The sequence below is a fragment of the Sceloporus undulatus genome, chromosome 7, assembly GCF_019175285.1.
Source record: "Sceloporus undulatus isolate JIND9_A2432 ecotype Alabama chromosome 7, SceUnd_v1.1, whole genome shotgun sequence".
In the NCBI taxonomy this organism is placed as follows: domain Eukaryota; kingdom Metazoa; phylum Chordata; class Lepidosauria; order Squamata; family Phrynosomatidae; genus Sceloporus; species Sceloporus undulatus.
Genome location: NC_056528.1, coordinates 19107757 through 19119506, shown reverse-complemented (window position 1 = coordinate 19119506; position 11750 = coordinate 19107757). Strand labels below are relative to the sequence as shown.

General features: G+C 40.7%; 1 protein-coding gene across 1 annotated transcript in view; it reads right to left on the bottom strand.

Moving 5' to 3' along the window:
- Positions 1-905: 905 nt before the first annotated feature.
- The window catches only part of COL5A1 (collagen type V alpha 1 chain), a 91308-nt gene continuing 80463 nt past the window's right edge, over positions 906-11750 (bottom strand). Inside the window, exons 53-55 of the mRNA XM_042479321.1 lie at positions 11182-11250; positions 6215-6448; positions 906-5208 (exon numbers count right to left, since the gene is read on the bottom strand). Of these exons, the coding sequence (XP_042335255.1) occupies positions 5062-5208; positions 6215-6448; positions 11182-11250 (450 nt within the window). The 3' untranslated portion in view covers positions 906-5061. The remainder of the gene's footprint in view (positions 5209-6214; positions 6449-11181; positions 11251-11750) is intronic.

The following is an 11750-nucleotide window of genomic DNA, read 5'->3' as shown; positions in this document are numbered from 1 at the left end:
CTTTTTTAGGGAATCATGCTTTCTCATAATGTGGCCAAAGTATGACTCTCAGTTTTATCATCTTGGCTTCCAGGGAGAGTTCCAGCCTGATCTATTCTATGACTCATTTGTTTTGTCTTTTTGGCCGTCCATGGTATCCTCAACACTCTTCTCCAGCACCACATCTCAAATTGGTTGATTCTCCTATCACATCAAATGGCCTTCACCTATAGGAAGGTAGAGTTTGGTTGGACTTTATGAGATGAACCTTATTTGTATGAACAATCTGATGACGGTTATCAGAGAGGTCATACTCCATCCTGTTTAGTTCCTTAGATTATTGGAAGAGGCCCTCCTCCGGGAACCTCCACATACTTCTGAGATCCTCTCTCCAGTCATCCAAAGTGGGCATCCATGATGTGGAAGGCCCTAACTTGTCAAAGTTGACTTGCTCAAATGGCTTATACCTTAGATATGTGATAGAAAGCTACTGGTTGCCAGCCAGAGTAGGACTTTCCCCAACGTCACTCAGTAGGTTTCCACAGCTGAGGGGCGATTTGAACCCTGTTCTCCAAAGTCGTAGTCCAATCGGTGCTCAAACCGCTATAGCATTCTGGCTCTCTGATATATGTGTGCTAGGATGTGTCTGGTCAATACATTCTACCTAAAGCCAAAAGGCTCCTTCCCTTGCCTACACCACATCTATGCTAGATTGAAGATGGGTCATTTCAAACATTATAAATAAGCCTGCTGGCGGGTCTGTCTTTATTTGGGAACCCATTGCTTGGCTGCTTGTTTCCACTAATTTTCATGAACGTTTTCATGCTCTGGCAAAGAAAAGAAAATTTTGGCTATTGGTGGCAGCAGATGGAATCACACTTCGTTCTAGTTCAAGAAGCATTCACATCACGGTGGGTTAGGTGGAAACAGTAAACTCGATTTATTGAAAAAGATCTATTACATTTATGCCTTTATTACACAGGTTTAATTTTTTTTCCTTCTTAAAAAAAATACCTTGCAGGGGGCACTGACATATTCAACTAGAATATGGATGAATAGGTTACTTGGCTGTGTGTGTATGCATGTGCACATGTGTCTGTGTGCATATATACACATATACACAATGCACACATTTGAAAATGGGGAGTGGTCTATGCATCTGAACCTTTGCTTTAATGCCTTTATTTTCTCATCAACATTTTTTTTCAAGTCATACTGAGAAGGGAAAGGGGATAAAATTAGACAGAAAGATAATGTCTGCAAATACAATAAGTAATTTTTATTGCAATATACCATAGCTAAGTGGTCTGGGAGAAGAGAGAGAGAGAAAATTGGGACAAGGTTGAAATAAACTTCAGTACAATTTTACAACACTTGGTAGGATTGGTTTTTGTTTTGTTTTTTGACAGAAGCACCAAACAAAAAAATAAAATAAAATAGAAAACAAAAGATCCCTTGAACAAGAAATGACCAGAACAGAATCACATGACCTAAGTTACGCTGTTTCTTATGTCTCTCCTTCCATAGGTAGGAGCTGGTGTTTCTTTTTTGCAGATCCACACATTCAATCTTTGGTGGCACTTTCCAGAATTTCTACAACAAATGGAAGACGAACTAGTGCAACGCATGCTGTTCTCAAATGGCTTCATTGCTGTGTGTGATGTTCTAACACAGTGGGGTTCAAAGTTTCTACCTTCAGGAAATCTGTTTTGTATTGATTCATTGTCAGAAATGTTCCCTGAATGTTTGCCATGGAAGAAGAATCTGGGGCATAGTTGAAGGTGTAAACTCAGTTTATGTAAGCGGCAGAGTAGGCATGTTCACATCACTGACACGTGTGAATGGAAGTGCAACCTAAGCAGGAAAGGAGTTCCCTGACCACTAAATGAACATATCTCAAGAAAATAGAGAAGGTTGTTGTAGTTGTTGTTCGCAGTGGTTGTTTCCACCACTAACACCTCCTTGCTATAGAGGGAACCTCTAATACAGATGGCGGTTCTGTCCTTCAAGGCTACCTGACCCATCACTAGTATTCCTTCCAACTTGGAGTCTTTGATGTATAGTCTAGCATTCCCTGGTATATAACTTTGAAACCACTGTTTAAGAATATATATATATATATATATATATATATATATATATTCCAATCAATTAGAAAGCAAAAAAGACATGAGCAGAACCCAAGAAACACAACACAAACCCAGGTGGGATCTGCTAGCATGTGGTAGTTTCCAATGAGGAAGTACCCCCCGAAACCCCAAGACTTTCACTTCTGCAATTTCTCTTTCATGGATGAGATACTTTGCCAAGAGAGCAGTGGGGACAGACATCATATGAAGGCTCTGATTCACAGTGATTGTGATGTCTTTCCTTTACAAAATACACCTGCTTTCTTGGATATGGATCTTAGCTGTGAGTGGATTGCACCTTCTCCCTCTCTCCCTCTCATCCATTTGGGAAGACGGTGGAGACAAACTATGGAGAAAACTGATGTTTTGCATGGAATGGTTGAGTTGCTACAAGCACCTTTCCTCCATGGCCTTAAGAGAAAGGCCTTCTTGGTCTAAAAAGCTGGTGGTCCTCCAATCCTGACTACAGAACATTGAACAAACACATAAATTAGCACCACAAATAGTCTGCAATGAAATACAGATCTGCCAATAATGATCGTCATATGAAATGCAAGAATATCCTATGGGTTACAAAGGGGGAAACAATGGTAAAAAACCCCTCTCCTTAAACACACCCACACATAAATGCACACTCACAAGTAAACACAGTTTTAATACTTTCTGCATGGGTCATCAAAGGCACCATAATGCAAATGACAGAAGCAGCAGGTCTACATATGGAGTATGATCAAGTTGGCATGTAATTCTATTAAAACAAGGGATTAGGGTCTTAGAAAGGTGCTCCACTGGACTGAAATGCAAAGAGCTTTGAAGGCAGGTTGATGGCAGGGAACCGCCAGTGTTGTCATTCAAATATATAGCACCAACAGAGAGAACTGTAAATCATAAAAAATATAAGCACCTGGGTTTTTAATTCCTTATTTATTATTATTATTTTAAAAGAGAATCCATTTAGAATGGATGTCCCTGCCATAATGCAATTCTCCAGTGGAAATGGAAGTCTGAAAAGAATAATGTTCTTTGTTAAAGGCATTAAAAAAAATAACCGACCTGTACATGGAATCAAGTGAAGGCAGAAAAAAGTGACAGAGCTGACCTCAAACCTGTGCTAGGAGAAAAAAAACAACCCTTAAAAAATAAAATGTTGGTGTATTTTGCAGCAAGATCCTTCCCTCCCTAAAATGGTCCATGAATGAGTTTGGTTAAAAAACTATTCTCACATTCCTCTGTGTTTTTCGTTTCTTTGGAGACATGCTTCAGGTTTGTCTTGGTCGTCACAACTATGCAAGCGTAAATGCTTTGTTGTTTGGATCCCAAAAAGGAATTTCCCTTTTGACACTGTTTGGAAGGATTTGCTTGTTGCAAGGCAGTGGTTCCCAACCTATAGGTCGTGGCCCCTTTGGAGGTTGAACGACTTTTCGCAGGGGTCGACTAAGACCATCGGAAAACACATATTTCTGATGGTCTTAGGAACCAAGACCATCGGAATTAAAGGGTTGCGGCATTAGGAAGGGTGAGAACCACTGTCCTAAAGTGACAACCCCAACTGCAAATGGTCCTCAAAAACTGCAAGTTTCCAAAGACTTTCTCACACAGGAAGTCTCTTCCTTAGAAAAACTATTTTCCTTTCTGCTAGGGATGGAAAGAACATTCAAAAAATGATTTGGAAAATGATGTCAGGAAACTGTGAGCAGGAGAAACCTGGATTGAAAAGTATCTTGGTGGTTTGGGGCTTATTTTGTGCAAAATTTGCATGCGGGTTCATTTTCTGCACAAAAATACCAGGTGTGAATTTTGTACAAATAAGTCCTAGACAGTGAATAGTCTTCAAAAACTGCACAATTTCCAGAATTGGGAAGTAAATTGCTAAAATTACTCATTGTTTCCTTTCAGAACAACATTAGCAAAGTATTACGTTGTTAGGGCATGTGTACTTGGAGACGTAAAACCGATTGGACTTTAGTGGAACTTCTGTTATGCATCACATAAGGCTGCAAACATTCAATCTTTTGGTGGTGGCATATTGGATATTCGGAAAAATGACTGCTCATTAAATTACCGACAGGGAACATGGGGGTGAGTCACATGCATGTTTTGAACCCAGAAACATTTTATATTTAATATAATAATATACAAATATTTACTTACAAAATACAAAAATAGAAGCACCTTTATCATATGGGGTATACAGTCAGAACCTGGCCTTTTTTTTGAAAGGTGTAATTGATTTCAGTTGTTACTTTGATCATCTAAGCATGTTTAAAAATCGAAATACCCAAACTTTGGGTGGGGGATATTCCACATGGGTTCTGATTGAAACCCCAGTTGAAGACATAGAATCCTAACTAGGAAGGTTCTTGGGCGTCTTTAGTCCACGTTCACCAAAGAGTGGCTGGACGATGCGTGGCAGATGTTTCTCCATGACATTTCCAGAACCTTCCAGAAATGGGACGCTCTCTAAATCAGTGGAACCTCTTCCGCCGAGAATTTCGGCGAGGCTGTTGAGAATTACGACAAAAGCTAACACCGGTCATGTTTTATGGTCAAAGTATTTCTGATGGAGAGGAACAGCCATACATTCAAGCACAGGAAGATGAGCCCTTCAGTGGTCTCAAAGAAGATGCATAGAAAGAGGGAGAGTATGTCAGAAGAGGTCGTTTTTTGGACAACGGATTACAATTTTAGGTCATGTGATTCTGGGATGGGAGCAGTCTGCCACGGGAACAGTTTCCGTCTCCGACGAGAAGGCTTTGGCTTGTTTGGTGTCCCCCGGCAGTGTCGGGTCTCCGGCAAAACAGGAAGGAAAAAAACAAATAAGACAATAAACCCATCAAAACTGTCCAGTTTCAAAACGTGCACGTGACGGTGACAAAAAACGTAGCCAAAAATTAGAAGGCACAATGAGGTTACGAGGTTGCTCATTTGGAGACTAGTTTTCCGAGTGGCAATTTTAGCCCATGAAGCAAGCCGGTCCCACCTCGAACCCAAACTTCTGGGATGCTTCTCCAAAGTCATTGAACATGATGTCGACAATGGGGACTTGCTCCACTTTAGGAGTGTCGATTTCTAAGATGGTCTTCTGATAGCCCTTCTTTGCCTGGAGAATGAGAGGAAAAAAGCTTAAGGTCAGATGAGGAATCTGACTTCACCATCAAGGTTAATTATCTTATAGAGATGCAAATTCTGGTTGGATTTATCCTAGCATGGTTCACTGCAAGATGGTGAGATTTATCCATTTTTACCCTCTCAAGAAATCTTTTGTGGGAGTTTTGGCGCATTTAGTTTGATGAGTAGTATTAGAAAATGTGATAAAATGTGTTAGCATAGATGTATTTTGCAGACAATAGTTTGTATCCTATTCTTATGTCCTACTAGAATTGACCCATTCATTCAATCAATGGGATTTACTTGTATGTTGACTTGCCAGGCAACAAAGGATCCCATGGGTCTAGTCTAATACCCAAGAGGGTTCAAGACACAGATTCTTGGGTTCATCCAACATCAAGTTTCTAGAAAGCAGACTATTTATATTTTCAGCATCAGGCATTTTGCACAGACTGCATTGAAGCATTCTGCATATTATGGGAAATGTTGTTTTAAAAATGCAGAACCACACGGAGACATTTCAGGACAATTGCAAATGGCTGACATGTAGACTTGTCAAGTCAAGACCGAGAGAGAGAAAGTTTCTCTAAAGTGATGTTCCTTCACCTCTCTAGCCTTGTACTGGGTCAGGGCATTGATCCAACACAGCTGGTCCAAGGTTTGGACACTGACTATTTTGTCACAATATTTTTGGGTATGGTTAAAAAAAATGGCTTTCCTCTTCTTCCTTGCAACACATCTTGCAGCTTTTTCTTTGTTAAATGAATGAATTTACATGCAAAAGAGCAGAGAATTTGCCTCCATTGCAAGTATGGTTAGTCCAGTTGCAACAAATGGGATAAGAGGTGGACTGGGTAGAATCTCTCGTTCAACAAAAAAGTTGCCCACCCCAATTCCCTTGCAAAATAAGTGCTTCACCAATTATTTATGCCACCCCACATTCCTGCAAAGTGTTATCTTTCCTATAAAAGAGTTCAAGATTTTGCGCAAACACTCACTGCACAACCGTCAAGGACAGCCCTGATGAAAGGATTGTTGTCGTAGGACATCTCTTCGTCATTGGAGCCCAGGAAACGGATGGCCTTGTCGTAGTTGCCGGCAGTGGCATCATGCCATGCCACAGACTGGAAGCAGTTGTAGGTGACATTTTGGTGGGCAGAAGCACTCAGGAGCCTCAGGAAAGTCATCTGTACCACTCCAATGGGGTTGCCCTCCGAATCAACGTAGGAGAGCTGAGGACGAAAAAGGAAGGAACGAAGAAGCAAAGGATGGGCTATACTAATATTTATGCTGTGGGAAAATGTTGTCAGGAATTCCATCTCATAGCTTCAATACCTTTCACATGCAAAGATGGCACCGCTTGCACTTAAATCACACAGTCCTTCAATCCCCACCATGAAGACCAGTCAATCATTCATATAAAACAACCACCATTAATCAATTAAAAATCAATCAATCCAAATTAGCACAGGCATTTTTTCAAAAGCAATTAATCAATTAAAATCAATCGATCAAAACTAGCATAGACATTTTTCAAAGGCAACGTTCTTCCTCCCAGAGCTTGGAAATAGTTCATTACAGTGAAATTGCTTTCATTCAGCATTAAATGTTTTTTTTTAAAGCATTTTAGAAGTCAGACTTCATTAAATGCCAACAGGATTGCTTTTTGAGCAACAGTTTGCTCCTCTCATTAGTTTGTTACTGACCATTTTTAGTTGTTCCAAGTGACCTTTTTTCAATTGAAAGGTGCAATACGTTAATTAGCATGTGAAACAGTGAATTAAACCTTTCCCACTTTCACTTAAATAAACGAATTTGCTTTCCTAATTTAAGCGCCGAGATGTTAACACTCAATTCTGAACTCTGGTTATTGGGAAATAAATGGGACTGAAGGGAATTGCATTTGAATTTCCAGAAAGGATGCAGTGCATTTTAAAAACAATGTTTAGATCGTGTTTCCAGAAATTGTGATCCAGGTGGCCTACAAAGTCAGAAAACTTGGAACCGAAAGAAACAAGCGTGGGATTTTAAAGCCAATTGAGTCAGTTTATGAGAACTGAGTCTCACAACAAAGACAGAGGTCTCAAAGTTAAGAAGAGGTGAAAAGATCTGCAAAAACTAGTATGTTGAGAGAAACCAAAACATATTTATCTAGAAGCTTGTAGCTTAAATGTAACACAAGGCTCTTCTAACTAAACCCCAAAAGATGGGCAGGATGAAATACCATAAACCTCTATGAAGCTGGGGAATGGTGCCCATGTTCCCTTCCATTTCAGCTTCACACTTTTTACTGCAGCCTTGGTCCACTAACATGGCTCTTGAAAAAGGAAAGACCTAGAATGCAAAATGTTGAGTCTAGGAAAAGTCAGGCTACTCAAAAGACTTGATGCCCCAGGTAGTTTTGTTTCAATTGATAGTTAGACAGAAATGCTTTCAGGTTAAATCCAATTTCTAATGGCACCTATAGTACACTCATTGTATCAATGGGATCCCCAGAATTCATCATCACTGATTCAATGGGTTTACTCTTGTTGTAACTAGCAACTGAATATAGGCCAGTGGTTCTCAGACATTGGCCCTTCAGATGTTTTGGTGTACAGTTCCCAGAATATTTAACCATTAGTTAAGTTGTCTGGATCTTCAAGGAATTCAAGTCCAGAACAGCTGGAGAATCAAAGTTTGAGAACCATGTATTATTGGTCCCAGTTTACAACTTGACCAGGAGATAGTCATTTACCTTGAAAGCATTGGGTAACATGGAAAGCAATGGGATTGTGCTATAAACAGACCAGAGAAGTTCATAATTCACCAAGAAGACATAAAAAGAAACAAAGTGTATACCAACCAGTTTCCTGGGCTGCTCTTCATTTTTGTTTTGAGAGGTCAACATGACTGACCAGAGTGAGCTGGACATGCCAGATGACAGACTAAAGATAGTGTTACCAGCATCTAGAAGACGGATTTCTCAAATGGACAGCTTCTGTCCAGAGATGATCACAGTTTCCAAGCCCTTTGGGCTAGGCACTTTACCTATTTCAGCCATTTTGGGTAGGTGGGGTTGATATTAGAAAAGTATTGATGGCAAGAGAGGGCTTAGGACTGGAGCATGGATTTGGTGTGGCTTCTGGCTACTTATGACGCATGCATCATTTAAACAGCATACCTCCAAAGTGACCCGAAGCAGCTTTATTTTGGCTTATCTGTATGGGGCCCAAGTTAGTTTTAACTGCTTTTAAATTGTCTGTTTTTAAATCAAGAAAGCATATAAATATATATATATATATATATATATAGTGGGGTATATATATTTTAAGTTGATTTTCTTGTAGGCTGCCCTGAGATCTTCAGATAAAGGGTAGGACGGAAATATTTTAATATATGAATAAATGACAAATACTCTTCAACAGCGGGTACACATCTTTCTTTCAATCAAAATGTGGTGTGGGTTTTCTTGTGTTTGTTTTTACAGTTCATCTTTGCATTGCACTGTAATGTGTAATCTTTATAAAATCCACAAAGAGCCGTCGAACGTGCCCCGCGAGCTCCTTCTTTTCTTAAATATTGGAACAATAAGCGCCTGTGACAGAAGCCATATGGCAGCAGGTTTATAATGGGCTTGAACAAGCACAAAACCCCATTAAGCTCTAATGGGAGTTACGGATGCGTTCCAGGGCTAGTGAAAGCAGGGAGGGATGCAACAGAAATTGTGTAATCCCCTCATTCTCTCTTCCAAATGGAAAGACATTGCACACGAGGAAGGAAAATTAACCCCTTAAGATCAGCTCTCAACCATTGAAAATAATTTCTTTTTGTGAAGTCGAAGGCTTTCATGGCCGGCATCCATAGTTATTTTGTGGGTTTTTTGGGGCTATGTGGCCATGTTCCAGAAGAGTTTCTTCCTGACGTTTCGCCAGCCTCTGTGGCTGGCATCTTCAGAAAATGCTGGCATGGAAGTGAGTGGGGCATATATATGTTGAAGTTGTCTAGGTGTCTGTGGATTTCAATGGCTTCCTTGTACATTCTGACCTATAGTTGTCTTGGTAAGCTGAGTGAACTCTCTGGTCTGGATGGTGGTAGGTCAGAGGTAGACTACATCTGGCCCAAGCTGAGGTATTGGTGGTAATCTCACCCCAAAATTTCTCCCTTCCTCTTAGACCACAAGCTGTCCCAGGTGGTGGACATTCCTACTTCATGCTTTGTGATCACCTATCAGATGTCTTCTAGATGCTGGCGGAGATGTCAAACACAAGAAACAATATTGGTGCAGAGCAAGATGGTGGAAGCAAAGTTGAGAGACTGAGAGAGCAGCTTTTTTCATTAACCCAAATACAACAGTAGAAGACAAAGTCCCAACACAGCACATATGTATACACACACACGCAACATAACTGGAAGAGCTCCAGTACACATGGTGGATAATGATTTTACAGATTAGTATAGTGTTGTGAGTATAACATCACTGGTATGAAGACATGAAGCTTCTGTGTTCCTGAAGAAGTTAGCAATTCTAAACACACATAAAACAAAAGATTAAAGACTGCTCCATGAGCCAGTGTTGCACTGTCAGCCTGCAATGCTCTATCAGCCACAGCCATGGCTCTTTCATGTGCTCACCCAAACATTGAGTGCAGAATGATGAAAACTGAGGCTGGAGGACTGTTTTGTCTTGTTTAAATTTGAAGATGGTCCGCTTTACCAGGAGCATTGGTTTTAGAGGACAATGTCATATGCATCAGCCATTCCTCCTGATTAAGGATGACTGTGTCTCCTTTCTTGAAGAAGACTTCAGACAAAGTGGGTATGGCTTATCTAATTTTGTCAGAGCTGTGCTCAGATATGGTTGTTTCCAAAAGCAAACTGGAAACTAGGGCCTTATTTCCTAAAGCTTGAAGAGGCTTACTTCCCAGGCAAACATTGCTTTCCAATGTTACAGAAACCATCTTGTGAGATTCAGACCTAAAGAACACCATTTGATGGCAGAGAATGTGCAGAATCTCTGTTCCTGGTTCCTGTGTTTCCTATCTCCAAAAACTACAGGAGTAATGGTATCTCCACTTTGGAAGCAAAGTTGGGAAGGTTGCAGAGATGACGAAGCTTGCACAATATAGCCTAGATACAACTGGTAGTTCTGTATGAGTAGACCTATTAAATAAATTGCTAAGTGAAACCTTAAAACTTGTATCAATCTCACTGGTATAGTGGGTCTATTCTAGTTAGGACAAGGCATGGAATCCAGGTTTATGTTCTTTTTTAGAGAAGAGTGAGACACATGCAGTCCTCCAGAAATTGGACTGTAATTGCTAACATTCCTCACTCTCACAAATGTTACCTAAGACTGATGGGAGTTGCAACCCAAAATCACCTGGAGGGTTGCATGATTCCCATCCCCAATATTGAAAAACAAAAACAAAACACCTGCCTGCTTTCTTAATCTTTGGTTCCCCTTTCTGTTTTTTCATGAGAGCCAAATTAAAGTTGAATATTGTTAGATATATAGATGCTTTCTCAGTCAAATATTCTGCGCATATATGTTCTCCAAGGGTTTCTTTGATGTTTTCCAAGAATTTCTTGGAAGACCCTCAGGAAAAGGACCTCTTGAGTGGAGAATTATACTCCTAATCTGCAGAGAGACTTCTGGGAAGCTCAGAGAAGATGAAATGATGAGACCCCAGTTCCACACATTCCATCTTAGATCTGCATTTGGACCTGCTTAGCTTGTGCTTATTAGTCCAGCATGCACAGTGAGATCAGTTTGGGATTCACAATGGAAAAGTGGAGTGTGGCTGGCATGCTCCATTCTGGAGGCAGTGGAGGGGAGCCAAAAGCAAAGCCACTTACCAGGGACCCCCGTTTGAAATGACTATACCACGTGGCAGGCTGCTCTTTGGGCCAACGAGCCATTTTACTCTGCAAAATATGAGAAGGGTTAAAGCCAAACAGCAAACCAAATGCGGGAGCCTCTTACCAGTTTACCACGCTTGAATTCACTGAACCAGGAGCCTGGGTTTTCCTTTGGCCATGAAGTAATTCTAGCCTGGAAATGGTAGAAGAGGTGCAAAGAGGAGAAGGAAGAGAACAGAGACAAGACAGAAATGTAAGTGAATCCAAGAGTCAAGCATAGCAGCACATTTAGACTCCTAACTCAAACCTCTCCAACCTGTTATGTTAAAATGTATATTGGCACAATTGTGTGAACAGAGGTGGGCAACTGAGGCTGGTCCGAGGCCAATATTCTGTTTGTGGGACCCTCCAGGATTGTCAGGAACACCAAAAAACGGAACCCACAAATCCTTATTTGGAAAGGGGAGGATTTGTTGGTGTTAAACTGTGCAGCGTAACCCTGCAACCTATTGGCTTTCCTATGGTCTTTCAAGAAAGACAATTCATCCTTTTCTCAGTCACAAACAGGGCAGACTGGGGATTTGGGAAGGGTTGAGAGCTTTAAAACCAACCTTGAAGCTCCAGGGTTGGATTTCCCCCTCTCCTGCTTTAAACACTTTGCTGAGTTTTTTATCTCTTGCTGACACAGAAGGG